This window comes from Bison bison, unplaced genomic scaffold, assembly GCF_000754665.1.
Source record: "Bison bison bison isolate TAMUID 2011002044 unplaced genomic scaffold, Bison_UMD1.0 scf7180017864066, whole genome shotgun sequence".
Lineage (NCBI taxonomy): Eukaryota > Metazoa > Chordata > Mammalia > Artiodactyla > Bovidae > Bison > Bison bison.
Window position 1 is genome coordinate 5601523 of NW_011494638.1, and position 18069 is coordinate 5619591.

At 44.4% G+C, this 18069-nt stretch overlaps 1 protein-coding gene across 1 annotated transcript in view; it reads left to right on the forward strand.

The window, feature by feature from the left end:
• The window catches only part of CGNL1 (cingulin-like 1), a 168798-nt gene that overhangs the window by 131366 nt on the left and 19363 nt on the right, over positions 1-18069 (forward strand). Inside the window, 5 exon segments of the mRNA XM_010836806.1 lie at positions 4966-5172; positions 6115-6219; positions 11767-11919; positions 12832-13002; positions 17122-17283. Coding sequence (XP_010835108.1) covers positions 4966-5172; positions 6115-6219; positions 11767-11919; positions 12832-13002; positions 17122-17283 — 798 coding nt within the window.

The window sequence follows — 18069 nt, forward strand, 5'->3', positions numbered from 1 at the left end:
TCTTCACATGAAGTGGCCAAAGTACTGGAGTTTCAGCTTTAGCATCATTCCTTCCAAAGAAATCCCAGGACTGATCTCCTTCAGAATGGACTGGCTGGACCTCCTTGCAGGCCTAGGCAACCACTAATTTATTTTTCCATCTCTATGTAATTGCCTATTATGGACATTTTATATAAATGTTAATATGTGGCCTTTTATGAATGACTTCTTGGACTTAGCATGTTTTCACATTCCATCCATGTTGTAGTATGTATAAGTACTTTATTCCTTTTTTAGGACCAAATAATATTCCATCATATGGACAGACCATGGCTCAGCTGGTAAAGAACTGCCTGCCAATGTAGGAGACTCAAGAGACATGGGTTCGATCCTGGGTCAGGAAAATCCCGTGGAGAAGCAACCCTAACCAATATTCTTGCCTGGAAAATTCCATGGACAGAGGAGCCTGATGGGCTACAGTCCATGGGGTTGCAAAAAGTTGGCCGTGATTGAGTGAACACACATAGTCATGGTCATGGTCACCAATTGAGGAATATTTAGGTTCTTTCCACATTTTGGCTACAATGAACAATACTATTCTGGAGTTTTTGCACAAGTTTTTATGTGGCCATATGTTTTCATTTCTCTTAGGTATATATATATAGGAGTGGAATTGTTGGATTCCCTGGTGGTTCAGATGGTAAAGCGTCTGCCTGCAATGCGGGAGACCAGGGTTCGATCCCCGGATTGAGAAGATCCCCTGGAGAAGGAAATTGCAACCCGCTCCAGTACTCTTGCCTAGAAAATTCCATGGATGGAGGAGCCTGGTGGGCTATAGTCCATGGGGTCGCAAAGAGTTGGACACGACTGAATGAACTCACTTTATGATAACCCTTTAAAATTTTGAGCATTTTTTGAAACTGTTTTCCAAAGTGGCCACACCATTTTGCATTCTCACCACCATCATATGAGGGTTCTGATTTCTCTTTATCCTCCCTACCATTAGCTATTATCTTTAAAAACAAAAAAAAACAAAACACAATTTTATTTATTTTTAGCCTCAGAGTATGACATGTAGGATCTTAGTTCCCCAACTAGGCATTGAATTCCCACCCTGTGCATTGGAAGCAGAGAGTCTTAACCACTAGACCACCAGGGAAGTCCCTATTATCTGACACTTTGATTATTGCCATCCTAGTGGGCGTGAAGTGACTCATTATGGTTTTGATTTGCATTTCCCTAAAAACTAATGATATTGAGGATCTTCTCATGTACTTGTTGGACTTCAGGAACTGTTTAGAAGCCTGAGAGTGGAGTGAAAATTTATGCTAGCAAATTGAAGTTTTCTTCAGAGTTATATCAGTAAACCAGAACTCAGTCTATGCCTTCCCACTAAGCATTTAAAAATATATTTCTTTTCTTAAACGGGGAAAAGGTTCTATCCTCGAGTTGGGAAGACCCCATGAAGAAGGAAATGGCAACCCACTCCAGTATTATTGCCTGGAGAATTCCATGGACAGAGGAGATGGGCAGACTACAGTCTATAGGATTGCAGAGTTGGACATGACTGTGTGACTAACTTTCATTTTTTCTTTCATATATATATATGGAATAGATATATATATATAGTCTTTGAAAGATGTTCAGATCCTTTGGTCATTAAAAAAATTGGGTTGTCTTTTTATTGAATTGAAGATTTCTTTATGGATTTTAAATATGAGTTGTTTATCAGATATATGATTTGTAAATGTTTTCTCTCTTATTGTGGATTATCTTTTCACCTTCTTGTTATTACCATGAAAGGTTTTGATTTGATAAGATCTGATTTATCTATTTTCTTTGTTTTTTTTTTATTACTTGTGCTTTGGTATTGTATCTTAGAAGCCTTACATAATTCAAGCTCATGATATTTACTCCAGTGTTGTTTTAGAAGAGATTTATAGTTTTAGATATTACATTTAGGTATATGATCCATTTTGAGTTAATTTTTATGTGTGGTGTAAGGAAGGGATCTTCATTCTTTTGCATTTGGCTTGGCTTGTTGAGAATCAGTGGACGGGTTGATTTTAGACTCTTAGTTTTATGTCATTGAACTACACGTTTATCCTTACGCGAGCACCACTTGCTAACTGTATCTTTGTAGTCTCTTATCTCTGGATGGGAAAGTTAGGGCTGTTGCTGTTCAGTGGCTAAGTCTTGTCCAGCTCTTTGCGACCCCATGAACTGCAGCACTTCCTGTCCTTCTCTATCTCCCAGAGTTTGCTCAAACTCATGTCCATTGAGTCAGTGATACCATCCAACTGTCACTCCCTTCTCCTCTTGCCCTCAGTCTTTCCCAGCCTCAGGGTCTCTTCCAGTGTGTCAGCTCTTTGCATCAAGTGGCCAAAGTATTGGAACACAGCTTCAGCATCAGTTCTTCCAGTGAGTATTCAGGGTTGATTTTCTTTAAGATTGACTGGTTTGATCTCCTTGCAGTCCAAGGGACTCTTAAGAGTCTTCTCCAGCACCACAATTTGAAAGCATCGATTCTTCATTGCCCAGTCTTCTTTATGGTTCAACTCTCACATCCATACATGACTACTGGAAGACCATAGCTTTGACTATATGGACCTTTGTGGCAAAGTGATGTCTCTGCTTTTTATTAAGCTATCTAGGTTTGTCATAGCTTTCTTTCCTAGGAGCAAGCATTTTTTAATTGCATGGCTTCAGTAACTGTCTGCAGTGATTTTGGAGACCAAGAAAATGAAATCTGTCACTGCTTCTACTTTTTCCCTTCTGTTTGCCATGAAGTGATGGGAGTGGGTGTCATGACCTCAGTTGTTTTTTTTTAATGTTGAGTTTCAAGCCAGCCCTTTCACTCTCCTCTTTCACCCTTATCAAGAGGCTCTTTAGTTCCTCTTCACTTTCTGCCAGTAGAGTAATATCGTCTGCATATCTGAGGTTGTTGCTATTTCTCCTGGCAGTCTTGATTCCAGCTTGTGAGTCATCCAGCTTGGCATTTCACATACTATACTCTGCATAGAAGTTAAATAACCAGGGCGACAGTGTATAGCCTTCTCATTCTCCTTTCCCAATTTTGAATCAGTCTGTTGTTCCATGTCTGAATCCAACTGTTGCTTCTTGACCTGCATACAGGTTTTTCAAGAGGCAGGTAAGGTGATCTGGTATTCCCATCTCTTGAAGAAGTCTCCACAGTTTGTTGTGATCCACACAGTTAAAGGCTTTAGCGTAGTCAATGAAATGGAAGTAGATACTTTTCTGGAATTCCCTTGCCTTTTCTATGATTCAGTGAATGTTGGCAATTTGATCTCTGGTTCCTCTGCCTTTTCTAAACCCAGCTTGTACATCAACAGGGTCTCGATTCATGTCCTGTTGAAGCCTAACTTGAAGGATTTTGAGCATAACCTTACTGGCATGTGAAATGAGCACAATTGTCCAGTAGTCTGAACATTCTTTGGCACTGCCCTTCTTTGGGATAGGAATGAAAATTGGCCTTTTCCAGTCTTGTGACCAATGTTGAGTGTCCCAAATTTGCTGACATGTTGAGTGTAGCACTTTAACAGCGTTATCTTTTAGGATTTGAAATAGCTCAGCTGAAATTCCATCACCTCCACTAGCTTTGTTCATAGTAATGCTTTCTAAGGCCCACTTGACTTCACACTCCAGGATGTATGACTTTTAAGATGCTGAGCCAAAAAATAAAAGCCCATGTGATATCTGAAATTAACAGTAATCATTCTGTAATTGTTGCCATTCCTTTCAGTTATGGATTGTGTGCTGCACATTCTCATTTTCAGATGAGACTACCTAGAGTTTGCACAAGGAACTATATCATAATTTAAGCATATTTTAATTTCCATTTTATGTTAGACATTTAAAAAAACTTACAAGCAGAAATTGCCCTTTATCAAGAGCTGTACATGATTAGGAATCAGGAAAGCGAACTCATTGGTGGTTATAAGACTAGGTTCTGGATTTGTTCTGCTTGAATACATTTCCTCCTACATGAACTTCGACAAGTTCCTCAGTCTACCCAAGTGCCAGTTTCTTTGTCTTTTAAGAAGAGTAATGACCACTTGGGCTTTCCTGGTGGTCCATTGGTTACGAATCTGCCTGCTAATGCAGGAGACATGGGTTTGACCCCTGGTCTGGGAAGATTCCACATGCTGTGGGGCAGCTAAGCCCATAAGCCAAAACTTCTGAAGCCCACATGCTCTAGAGTCTGTGCTCTGCACAACAGAAGCCACTGCAATGAGAAGCCTGCTCAGCCCAGCTAGAAAGTAGCCCCCACTTGCCACAACTAGAGAAAGCCCGCACACAACGAAGACCAGTGAAGCCAAGAAAGAGAGAATAGTAACCACCTCCTAGAGTTGTTAAAAGGTTGAAATTTCACGTCAAGGACACTGGTATGGTTCGGCAAAACTTTTCTGTAAACAGCTAGATAATAAATATTTTAAACTGTGGCCCCAAGTCCTGACACAGCTGTTATACCACGAAAGTGGCCATAGATAGTATGTCCCCAAATGGATGTTGCAGAGTTCCAGTAATGCTTGCTTTATTTTAAAATTTTATTTGTGTATTTGGCTGCATTGGTTCTTAGTTGTAGCATGCAGAATCTTTGTTGCAGTGCACGAGCTTTCTCAGGTTGCAGTGCTCTGGCTCCAGGGGGCACATGCTCAGCAGTTGCAGCATGGGCTTAGTTAGTTGCTCTGTCGCATGTAGAATCTTAGTTCCCCAACCAGGCATCGAACCCGTGTCCCCTGCATTAGAACCATAGAGTCTTAACCACTGGACCACCAGGGAAGTCTTGACACTTCAGTTGCAATAACAGGTGGTAGGCTGGACCTGTAGGCTGTAGGATGCCGATCCCTGGCTTAGCATGGTACCCGGAATGTAGTGGGTTTTAAGAAATGTCAGCCATCCTTGAAGCTGGGGGCTGGGCCTTGACTGTGGCTCCCATGCTCACCTGTTCCATGTCTTTACCAGAACGTCGAGGTCCTGGCCAGTCGGAGCAGTACTGCAGAGCAAACCCAGGTGGGGGCAGAGATGCGCGTAAAGGCTCTGCAGGAGGAGAATGAGAAGCTGCGGGGAAGTGTGGAAGAGCTGGAGCGCACTGTGGCTAGGCTGCAGAGGCAGCTTGCTGACCTTCAAGATGACGAGGCCAAAGCAAAGGAGACTCTCAAGAAGTGCGAGGTGAGGCTTTCTGGGCCCCCAACTTGGGCTTTGCAGCCACCGATCCTCCTTTCCTGTGTGAGTGACTTAAGAAGCTGAAAGGGATTTATTATCATAATCAAGTAGGAAGGGTCAAGGTGGCTGTGACTGCCTCTCTGTAAACCATTGCTTTTGTTCCTCTATGCGTGGTACAAATGGGAGACGGCTTTTGAAGATGCCTGGAACAAGTCTGATGGAGTTGGCATGGGGAGCTCAGGTGCAGGCACAGGGGTCCCCGTTCGCCCAGACATCAGGTGTGCTCAGCCTTTTCGCACTGAGCTCAAGCCTCCAGACACCCGAAAAGGGCATCTTAACCCTACCATCAGGCCCACTCTCACTCGTGACTGTTTTTTCTTTTTTTAGCAGTTGGTTGATGGTTTTTGAGGTCACACAAGTTTTACCAAACCAGTTATCTGGTTTTCCAGATCTCTAGCAGTGGGAGACCGTTAGCAAGAGACACGCACTAATAGCTGCGAGAAATGGCAGCTGACAATAAACAGAGACCAAAGAAATGTGATGGGAGGTGTATTCTAACAGGTTTCCCAAATGGTCACCGTGAAAATCCCCTGAAAAGCTTTTTCTCAGACTGTGCGCCTGAGTTCTTTCAGTGCTTGAGTCTGAGTTGATTCATACTTGAGTTCGTTCAGTGTTGTTGCTGATGCTCCTGTGCTGAGGGTGGATATCTGTATTTTCCCGCAGATCATCTCAGATGACTGGTTTGGATGTTCATTTCTGGTTAAGCATGGCACTGCAGACAGCACACACATCTGTTTTGTGCTACTGTGGGCCCATGACATGTGTATGGTGACCTAGTCCCTGCCGGCTATGTCTGTGGATGTCCCCTGCCTGCCTTTCATGCTGCTGAGTCAGCTTCGTAGGCACAGCACCCATCTGAGTGTGCATTAACCCCATGTTTCTTTGTAGGGAGAAACTCGGCAATTAGAAGAGGCCCTTCTGCATGCAAGAAAGGAAGAGAAAGAAGCCACGTCAGCCAAAAGAGCCCTGCAGACTGAGCTGGAAGAGGCTCAGGTAAACACTGAGGGTCCTTATCCCCCCACAGAGGAAGCGCGAGAAGGAGGGACATGTCCAGATCGCCACTGGTCCTGTCCTTCCAGGCTGCTCCTTCTGTAATAACCTTCATTGACTTCCGACTGTCTATATAAGCCAGTGGTTCTTTTTATTCATTTATTTATTTATTTTTGGCTGCTGGGTCTTTGTTGCTGAGTGGGCCATTCTCTAGTTGTGGTGAGCAGGGGCTGCTCTCGAGTTATGTCTTGTCGTTGCAGTGGCTTCTCTTGTCGCGGAGCCTGGGCTCTAGGACTCATGGGCTTCAGTAGTTGTGGCTCCTGGGCTCTAGAGAGCAGGCTCAATAGTTGTGGATCATAGAGCTTAGTTGCTCTGTGACATGTGGGATCTTCCAGGATTAGGGATCGAACTTGTGTCTCCTGCATTGGCAGGCAGATTCTTTACCATCGAGCCACCAGGGAAGCCCCTAGACTGGTGTGTTTTTACCTGGGGGACATTGGAGCAATGTGTGGAGATGTTGGTTGCCACAGATGGGGGGATGCTACTGGCATCTCGTGGGTGGAGGCCAGGGCTCCTGCTCCCTATCCTACACAGCCCAGGACATCCCCACAGCTGTGAAGCACCCATATGTCAGGAGTTCTGGGCTGAGCAGTTCTCCAGACATGGAAGAGCCTGGCAGCTTTCCAAAGATAAAATACGAACTGTGTGAGAAGGCCAACAGAATCAGTCCCCAGGGCACTGTGGAGTGGCTCTGTGGCAGAAGCCGATTTCCTCTCTCCTCTGGGCAAATAGATGCCTCAGAGCACAGTCCTTCAAGAGGGCTATTTAACGAAGCCCGAGGAAGTCCTTTCCTTGAAACTGGATAGCTATCTCTATTCAAAATCAGCAGATTCTTAGAAAATTAGTTTTTCCCATTTGAAGGTTAGAAAGATTGAAGTATGTCCTTTTTTTAAAAAAAAAACAAAACAAAGTCTGCACTGAGGTTCTGAATAGACTTTGCACAGTGACCTCAGTGTGATCCAGGTATGTCCTTCCTTCTACCTGCTCTGGAATTTTAAAGAACCAGCAGCATCAGGCATCCCTCAGGTGAGTTTCTGAGGAGGTAAAAGCCAGTTATTTTGAGCAGCTGTCTTAGAGGAGTCTGTTAAAGTGTTTCCTTAGGACTTGTGTGTCTGTAAGGGAGGGTGAGGCAGGGGCACATGAAAAATGTCAGGGGCTGAGTCAGGATTCAAATTTGTAAATGCCTAATTGCAGCTTTCCTTTCATATACAGCATCATCTCCTCAGGGCTAGAGGAATGTGTACGGGGTTCACTCAGGTCAGCCACAGCTCAGGAGCCCTCACCCCCAGATCTGCACCTTCTCTTTGGCTTCGGACAGAGACCTTGTTCTTGCATGCAGTAAAGTCCTGTATTTTCTTCATTTTGGTGTCTTAGCTTTGGATTTCTTTTTCTTTCTTTATTAATCTAGATCTTTGTTATTAACTCTTTTTTGGCAGATTTTGTGTGAACGGCGGTTGCCCTATGCAGCTGTTTAAGGCTTGTGGTGGCTACAACCCAGCAGTCAAAGTGCAGGGTTTACATCTCTGAGCTTCTTGAGGACAGAAAGAGAGGAAAAACATTTGTATTCTGTGGGGGCAAAAATCTGCAGTTTTGTGTCACATCCACACCAGGCACTTGGTAAAGCTGTTACAGGCTCTGTCTTTATCATCCTTTGATCAAACCAGAAACTTTCACACAGAAGGAGGTGGTTCACCAGCTGTGAATCTGCAGCTCACAGCTAATTCAGTGGAGAGAACAGATGATGGCCTCAAGGTCTAAATATCTTAATGTGATCCCTGCTGGCCTCTACCTCCGGATCTCCATTCCTGCCTTCAGAATTATCCCTGACGTGTTACTTTTGTTCAGACCTGTTTTCCCAGTGGTGTTGAGATGGTGAGACTGCTTCAGGCAGCATGTGGCTGTGCTAACCACTGGCAACATAATCCGGCAGGAATTTTAAGAGGGTCCGGCAGTCTCACCATCATTATCTGAATTATCTTGTTTCAAAAGTAGTGCTATGGAAAACACACCATCACTCAAAACTACTTGCTTTTTCTCAATTTGGGGACCAAACAGTCATTCCTTTAGTTCATTCTGCATGCCTCTCCCAAAACTGACAATCAAAAGGGAACTTAACCCTTAGAGGAAGAGGAGAGAGTAACTTTTCTTTTCTTTTTCCCACATAAGCATTTTATATTTCAAAATTTTTGTGTCTTTAACAATCTGCTGCATCTTCATGCATGATAAATATATTTCTTGCCATTGTAGGTGAAGACCTTGTGAACTTAGGTCTGGTTCATTCTGGCTCAGTCAGACAGAGCAGGAGTTCAAAGGGGGTACCATTCTTGGTTTACTTCAGCCCAACCACTTGGTTGAGGATTGGGCTGCTGTGTAGACCTGTTTAAACTGCGTTCATGGCAAAGATGTCTCTGATTACCTTGAGAAATGGCTTCTGCAGATGAGGGGGCCATAGTTCTTTTCTTCAGGGAAGGATGATGATATATGTTCTGTTGATAATATATGTTCTGTTTGCCTGTACCTCCCACCCTAGCAGACTTCTGTGTACTGAGACCACAGAAGAAGAAAGCTGCCACGCTTGTCACAGTCCGCGGTTAACATATGTCAAGGGCTCTGAGATCCAGTTCTTTCTGATCCTCTGCTTACCTGCCACATAGTTATTGTTAATACGGACTGATGGAGGCCTTGCTCAGCCATACAGTAAAAGGCTTTGCATCTACTGAGATAATGGTCCCCAAGCTCAAGGCACTCACTGTATGTCTACCAGCCTTGTGTTCTGGATTCTCCCCTCTGACAGATTTTCCTCAAATTTTGTCCCAATGTTGGTCAAGAGACTTGTATGGCTGGTCTTGGAAATGCAGTCACTGTAGCTATAGAGCATTTCACACCTAACTCCTAAATGCAAAGTTGCCAAGTTTGCTGTTTTTCATGTGAATCTGGGACATATTTTCTCAGCAGTGACTTATTAGAACCTATGTCTTGAATCTCCGAAGAGGCAGAGCATTGTTTGAACAGCATTTCTAAACTTTTGAGTATATCAGAATTATCTGGGTGAAACTTTCAAATGCAAATGTGTGGGCTCCACTCTAAGAAAAATTGTGATTCCATCAGAAAGGGCTAGATTCTGTATTTTACATAAGGAGTCCACCACCCTTGCTTGGTGATTCTGATATAAGAAATCTTTAGATCACTTTTGGGGATAGGTGTTAATTTGCAGCCACAGAGATTTTTTATCCTGTGCCTAATAGTGAATCTGGACTATGAGACATACTCAGATAAAAAATCTGTTCCTTGCCTTTATAGATCTTACTGCCATGCAATAGAGGCAAGCATGCAAGAAATATTTAAAAAATGATTTAGCAAAATTATTTTTCTAGGCAAATGTGTATGTGTTAAGGTTGGGACGGGGTGTGTTGGTCAAGCCCAGCTCAGATTGTTTGAGTCTCAGGAGTCTTTAGTAGCACAGGAGAGCAGAGCCTGGGCCAGGGAAGAGGGTGTTGGTAGCGGAACCCATCCTGAGCCAAAGGTAAAGCAGAAGAGCTTTCACCATGTGGGAGTTGAATGGAGTCGAGGCTGGCTTGTCTTTTGGCCTGGAGCCCCTGAGATTTGGAATCCAAAAGGAAGAAAGAGAGGCTGGGGGATCTGTAGGGGTAGGGGTTGAGTGGTATTCTGGCAGTTCTACGGGAAGGCGATGATGTCCCTCTGTGAGTGGTGGTTTAGTTACTAAGTCATATTTGACTCTTTTACAGCTTCATGGACTGTAGCCCTCCAGGTTTCTCTGTCCATGGAATTCTCCAGGCAAGAACACTGGAGTGGGTTGCCATTCCCTTCGCCAGGGGATGTTCCTGACCCAGGGATTGAACCCGCGTCTCCTGCATTGGCAGGCGGACTCTTTACCACAGAGCCACCAGGGAAGCTGGTATCCCTCTATATTTGTTGCTTTCCAAAAATTGCCATTCTGAGATACCTGTTCCTGAGAGTTTGCTCCCACACAGTGGAACCATGCCTCACTTAGCTTGTCCTGTGTGCTGCCCCTTGCTCTCGACGCACTAAATCAACCACAAACACGAGTCCCAGGGTTGACCCTCTGTCGGGTGTGTGCCACGCTGACCGTGGTGGCTCTCAGTCCTGCTCATTGCCCCACACTGAACTTCTGACTCCCTTTCTCCTTCCATCCGCTCTCCCCAACTGCTTTTTTTGACGTTGGTTCCTTGCAGCAATTAACTGCAGTGGCCTGGCTGTGCTGGCTTGTTTCTCTGAGCACAGTCCTCCACAGGTGGCTTTTTGGCCCTAGGCCGTGTGGCTGGCCAGTGGATCTGTTCCAAAGCTTTGCAAACCAGAAGCGCCTGAAGTGCTTTGTGATTTCAAAATGCCTGAGTTACTGCATGTGACTGCAGCTTGTAACCTGTTAAGCACTGTACAAATATAACCATTGTCGTTATACAGCCTCTACAGGGACACAAGACTTGAGTAGGTCCCAAACAGTACCTGTACTAACTCACGTTCAGCCCTCAATGCCTGATGCCATTTTTCTGATCTAGCTGTGTTTGGGTTACGCTCCGCTATTCTGAGCTTTGCCCCTTCATGATATCCTTATGCCACAGCCCTTCATTCTTAGCCATTTAAAGAAGCTACTATAGTGTTCCTAAGATACCTTAGGATTTTTTCTTTCTTTTAGAATTACATGTTCTTTTTTTTTTTTTTTTTTACATAAAGGACATCAGTCTGTATAATGTTGTGAGATGAGAGCCTCAGAGGAACCCAGGGGAAATATTGCACCCAAGATGTTACATTTTGTAAGACCTACTAGTATTTGGTGTGATTCACTAAGTAACCATACATCTGTCTTTTTCCTAATGAGTGTGTCTTCTATTCCATACCTCTTGTCCAGCAGGCTCCTCAGCCCGTAGATTGCCAGATTGCTTCTCTTCTGTGTGTGAGTCCATCTCAGGGATTGTTGATTATAACTCCCCCTAACCCAAGTGGAATCTTGGCCCATGGGACAATTTCTCTTTCCTTATAGTTTGATTTTTAGCTATTTTAATTGTAAGAACCATCCACATAGCAGAGACAATGCTAGAACATTAGGTGCAATGCTGTATGTCACAGGATGTGAATTGCCGCATGGGTCGAAGTTAGTCTACTGTATAACTTCCCCGTGGTTTTTGAGCATGAGCTCTGCCAGGTTTTTGGATACTATCCTGAATCACCATCCCCAACAGCCTTGGCCGTTTTCTGTATTTCTGTAATGCATCCTTCATCTGCCCCTTCATTCCTGCCTGTGTTTTTGGTGAGATCAGCCTCCATTTTGGTCCCTAAATTTCAGAGCTGACAATATCCTCGTGTCTCTGTAATGGCTTTGTTTGGATCCTTATCAGTGATGTAGCAGGTCTGATTGCTTTGTGGTGTGGCTGTGAAACTCCCTTTGCCACCCGTCCCTGCAGCTGCCCTGGCAGGTAGGTGACAGGACTGTCCTCTCCTTGCCATCTGCAGAGAAATCTGAGCCGGGCCACCCAGGAACAGAAGCAGTTGTCTGAGAGGCTCAAAGACGAGGCCGAGCAGAAGGAGCAGTTAAGGAGACTGAAGAATGAAATGGAGAATGAGCGATGGCACCTTGACAAGACCATTGAGAAACTGCAGAAGGAGGTAAGGGGCAGGAATTGGGCAGGGCATGGGGCCCAGCCCCTTCACCCCCCACCATGCTGGAGGGCCTGACAGAGCTGAGCAGATCTGCAGTATGTCTCAGCACAAATGTGTCTGGGATTTGCAGATCCCCTGAAGCAGCTCTTCAGGCCTGTTGATAATTCCAGTTACGAGAAACTGGTTTAGAGAATGCCCCCTGGACCCTGGGCTCAGTTCCTCTCATCCCTTACCCAGAGAAGCCTGGCATTGTCAGTGCAGATGTCGCAGATGGTACCTCAATCAGAACCTCTGCCTTTGTGTGTAATCGATGTGCTTGCTCCACCTTTCTTGTCCAGGAGCGTGAAAGGCAGTTTTAAAGCCCAGTAGTCATGGCTTCTCTGGTCCCCTCTACCCTAAAACATCCAGAAGGGGAAAGGCACAGAGCCAAAATGGACTCCCCATGTTCTAGAAGCTTCCCTGAACGCTGGCCAGTTTCTGACATCTGCTCTGCGTCAGTCAGTTTACCAGCTCATTCATATCTAAGTAGAATTCTGTCTGCATCATTTTAATTTTGACAACAGTCCTGCCAAGGTATAGATTATGGCTTCAGTGTTTTTAATGAGCACATTGCAGAGGCCCAGAGAGGGCAAGTAATGCCCCAATTGTATAGCTGGTAAGTGGCAGAGTGAGAATAGGACCCAGGACCCAGAATCTAGCTCCAGAGATAGGCCTATTCAGGTCGCCACGCAACTTCCACGTTAGAGGTGACTAATCTGGGCAGACCATGATCTGTAGACTTTGGGGGGCTACACAGGAGAGAAGAGGAGATGTGTGGCGATGGGGTGCAAGCCTAACTCCCAGGCTCCAGATGGAGCCTCATGGCGGGGTCCGGGGGTGGGTGGTGGGGTGGGGTTCACATCTGTGTCACTTCTCCAGATGGCCGACATTGTCGAGGTGTCCCGCACATCAACGCTGGAGCTCCAGAACCAACTGGATGAATACAAGGAGAAAAATCGCAGGGAACTTGCGGAGATGCAAAGACAGTTGAAGGAGAAAACTCTAGAGGCAGAAAAGTCCCGTCTGACTGCAATGAAGTTGCAGGATGAGGTAATAATGGCCGGCCAGCGCAGTTCTGGTTTACCCGTGTTCAGAATCTGCTTTGAAACTCTTCCAGGAGAGGCTGGGTTAGATTCTTGTTTTCTTTTTTCCTGCTGCCTTGCCACACAGCATGTTTGATCTTCGTTCTCTGACAGGGGATTGAACTTGTGCCCCCTACACTGGAAGCGCAGAGCTCTAACCACTGGACTGCCAGGGAATTCCCACTGGGGTAGATTCTTAAGACAGCATTTGAGCTTGATTCTCAGGATGGTTGCATCAGGGCAGATGGCATTCTAAGACACAGAGGACTCAGGGCCTCTGACATGAAGTTGACACAACTTTAGTTTGTGTGATTAAGCCAAGATATTCTGCCTAAAAAAGCTTAGCGGCTGTTTATGGAGCAGCAGTGGTGTGCCCAGCTGTGTCTAAATGATTCATATGTGGTAATGTTTTAATTTAATCCTAGAACAAAGATTAAAGTAATCCGTTTTTTTTTTTTTTTCCGCCATTGGCTTAAAATTACATGGACTTTCATTGCAGTAGGAGTGGTGGATAAGAGTTTCAGAACAACAATAATGGAGACAGAAATCTTCAGGAATTTATGAGTACTGAAAGTAGTAAAGTGTATTCTTGGTTTTATATTTAAGAATAATAGAGCAAAGTAACCCAAATGTTAGCTCCCTTAAGTCTTGACTTCTGAAGAATTGTGAATAATAAAGGGAATGTTTTTGATTATTTTAATGGAAAGCTGAAGGCTCTAAAATGCCAGTACCATGTAAGCTGATTTCTACTCTGCCTCCTGCCAGCTAGATGACCTTGAGCAAGTTACTCCAGTTTTCTGAGCATCTGTTTCTACATCTTAAAAGTATACAAAATAATAATGATTTAATAATTAAATGAGGTAACATGTGAGACTATATGGCAAAGGATCTGTGTATCCTGAACACTAATACTAGTTTTTGTTATAATTCTAAAGCTTGCTTTTCTTTTGTTTTTCATAAGCAGTACCAAGAGCACTAAGATTCCATAGGAAAACAAATTTTTCTTTAAAAAACAAACTTTTATTATCTTTGATGATCAAAGAAAGGTCATTCATGAGTCAGTGCTGAAACTGTGTGAAAGAACAATGGATATTTATTGCAGACTTCTACACTTCTGAAAGGAGCCTGATAACAGATCTCCTCTGGTTTAGGGTCTCAGGACACAGGACTTCTAGTAAGAACTGAAATTAGCGTATTGATAGCACAGTTCTCTTTGGCATTGAAAAACAATCATTTTCATAGCAACTGGGTGAGAGGATTCAGATATTTGCGAGAACACCAACAACTATTTGTAAGCTGCTTTGATTTCAGAAAATCCGTGTCACAGTGACCCTTGTCCAGTGCTTCCCTTTGATTTTTGTATAATGGTTATGGTGCTAAAATCTTCAGATTGGAAGGAACCTTAGAGACCCTCTAGTTAGATAAGGAAACGGATTCAGAGAGATTAGTTAGGGCCAGATGGAGACCAGTGTTGTTTGTAAAAGGGCAGTAATTCAAAAAAGAATTCCTTAAGATGAAAACAAAGACTGTACTTCCTTGATATTCTCACTGGTCTATCCTTGTGAGACAGTGTTTCCATTTGAATGGCAGAAACAGGCACCTCCTCCTTCTAGAAGGAAACTACAGTCAGAAACCACCCTACGGGTGCTGGAGTCATGGAGTTGTTTGAAACAAAAGTGAATTAATAAGCCAGGATCACATGGGATTCTTAAAAAAACTCACCTCTGTTCACCACCTTCCATCCCGTTTTGGCTGTACTTAGTTAAAGCTCTCAATAACAAAAAACTGCAAGGGTCTTTGCACTTGAGTGCTGTAATACTGCCTTGTTCGCTATGAGAGAAACAGGCCTTTTACCTTTTTTACCTTTGACATGGAGCTAGAAAAGTTCTGATGAAGGTCATCTTTAGAGAATTAAGACTAGAGTTCACTGTTGCATTTATTTTCTAAATCCCACTTCACCAAGGGCAGTTTTTAATTACTTTTAAAGTTAGCACTGGTAGGTTCAGAAGTTATTTGTCTACGTCATGATTCCAGACATTGTACTGCTAACTGTATTGTGCATGTCCTTCTCGGATACTCTCGGTTATGGTAGAGCTCTTGGTGGATGTTAGGGACTGAGGGCATCAGAAGGCAGAAACGGGCTGGATGTTGGAAAGGAAACCAAGAAGGAAATGTGAGCTGTACCATTACCTATCAGTCTGACTGTAAAACCCCCGTACTTTGGGTGGGGTATGACCTCATTTGAGGCTCAGGACAGCTCGTTAAGGTAGGTTTATTGATATATTTATCACAATATTGTAAATCAGGACACTGAAGCACAGAAGATTTTTTAAAGACTTTCTTATTTGGAGAGTTTTTTTTCATGTCCTGGAGCATCTCTATATCCAAAGAATGTCTCATCATCCTTTTTCCATGGAAGGATTTTCATTTTGTGTTGTCACTCAGTCCCCACTGACGCCAGCCTAGTCTTTATCAGGAGATGTCTTCGTCAAGACTGTGCTGTTCTCGCAGAAATGTCGGGTGTTCCTTTTAGCCTCCAGGAGGCAAACACAGTTCCTAGTCTTCCCTCTGGGCTTCCTAAACTAGTCTAACCTGTTGGGTCCCCAAAAAGGTTGTCTCTGAGGCTTCCCCACTTTTCTGTGAAAACCACGCCCAAAGGCTGGTATTTCTTTTCCTTTTTAATATTTAATTGCATACCAGCCTCTCCGCAAAGTGTGGTTTTAAAAATAATTTTATTTATGTGTTTTGGGCAGTGCTGTGTCTTCATTGCTCCGCTTGGCTTCAGCAGCTGCGATGTGAGGGCTTCAGGAATTGTGGCTTGCAGACTGTAGAGCGCAGGCTTAGTAGTTGTGGCTCATGGACTTAGTTGCTCCATGCCATGTGGAATACTCCCAGACCAGAGATCGAACCGGTGTCCTCTACATTGCAAGGTGGACTCTTAACCACTGGACCACCAGGGAAGCCCCAAAGCTGTTACTCTTTACTGGAGTTTGCCATTTGCTGTCATAAAGGAAATTAACCCATATAGCCTGTTCCTGAGACTGTGTTTTCCACCTGTTATCCTGAACCACCTCCAGGAGGGACGCTGAGAAATAAACAGACAGCCTTCACCAAATCAGTCCACAGAGATGTTTAAGGAATACCTATTGTGTGCTGAGGTGCCTAGTCCCTTTGGGGAGAGTTCAGAGGAGTGGAAAACACGGCAACTCTTGGGAAGCAAGCTCGTTGTCTCTTACACTTTCTTCAAAGCTGTCAGTTCAGTGCCACCTTGTGGAGGAACAAAACACTGTAAATTATGACAACTGACCATATTCTTTTAGAAACCAGTGGTTTTCTCTTAATTTGTTTATAGTAATAGATTTTGTGCCTGCAGGATGCTTTGGAGTCATGATTTTAGCGTTTATTTTCCCCTCACTTTAAACCTCTGTTGAAAGGAACCTATTACAGGTGAGCAAGATTATGCTCTGGGAGGTGCTAACTTAGTTCAGGGGCTTTCAAATATCTTTGACCGTGACCTGCCTTAAGAAAGATGTCTTGCCTTGTAACACAGTAATGCATGCATCCATACAAATGTATTAGTATCTAGTAGAAATGTTTCAGAAAACAATGTTTGCTTGTACTACTCTGATGTTTTTTTCCATTTTATATAATGCTGGCCAACATCTACTGGATTGAATTTATAACCCAATGGGGTTTTTCTCTGTAGCTGGAAAGTGGCTTCCTTTTTAAACGATTTGTGTTGAGGGAGGATGTGGACCATTTTTAAAGTCTTTATACTAAATTTGTTACAGTATTGCTTCTGTTTTATGTTTTGTTTTTGATTTTTTTTTTTGGCCAGGAGGCATGTGGGATCTTAGCTTCCTGACCAGGGATCAAACCCACAACCCCTGCAAACCAGGGAAGTCCTCAAGCCTTCTTTTTACAAAAGAGGAAACTGAGGCCGAGAGGGAGGTGGTGCTTGCTCAGGGTTTTCTGACCTCCAGCATAGCGGGAGCCGCTGTATCCTCTCCAGGGTCAGCCTGCGCACTCATGAGAGCTCTGTGCTCCTATGTGCCCAGATAAACACCCCCGTATCTCCTCATTCTAGATGCGCCTGATGGAGGAAGAGTTACGGGACTACCAGAGAGCTCAGGAAGAAGCGCTCACGAAAAGGCAGCTTCTAGAGCAGACACTCAAGGACCTGGAGTACGAGCTGGAGGCGAAGAGTCACCTCAAGGATGACCGAGGCCGACTTGTCAAGCAGATGGAGGTTTGTGGGCAGCCGTGGTCTGGGGAGACGCGTGTGGGACAGAAGGGAAGCAGCAGCCTTTTTGCGCACACCTCAGCCTTTGGGAAAGTCTTTGGTTTTTTATTCTCTTGCACAGTTAGATGTTTGTAAAGTCATTTCTTTCTTTTGCCGTGCGGGGTCTTCACTGTGGCACGTGGGCTTTTTGGCGGCACGTGGGCTTTTCGGCAGCACATGGGCGTGTGGTATTTTAGTTCCCTGACCAGGGATCAAGCCCAAGCAGAGTCTTAACCACTGGACCACCAGGAAAGTCCCTAAAGTCACTTCTTGATTTGAAGAAGAAGCCAGGTAGTTCATAGATTCATAAGATGTCAGTGCTGGAAGGAATGATGGAAATCATTTATTGTAGTCTCATCATTGTCTTGAAGAGGAAGCAAAATCATCCAGAGGAGATTAGATGAGTTTTCAGAAGGGCACATAGATAGGGCACAACAGATAGCTTGTTGCTTTGGGTAGCACTTCCAACTGCGAAGGAGACAAGGCTGCTGTGAATACGGAGGGGCTCAGCCATGCCTTGGGCCCAGACCGCCCGCACCTGGGGACACCCACATGGTCCGCTTTTGCTCCCCAGATTCTGGCGCGTTTTCTTACAGAGGGTCCAGCTGTGCCAAAACAAGCAGCAGACTGGCTCAGGCCACTCTTGGATAACCATGTATACATAGTCCAGGACAGTGCAGACTGGCTCAGGCCACTCTTGGATAACCATGTATACATAGTCCAGGACAGTGCAGACTGGCTCAGGCCACTCTT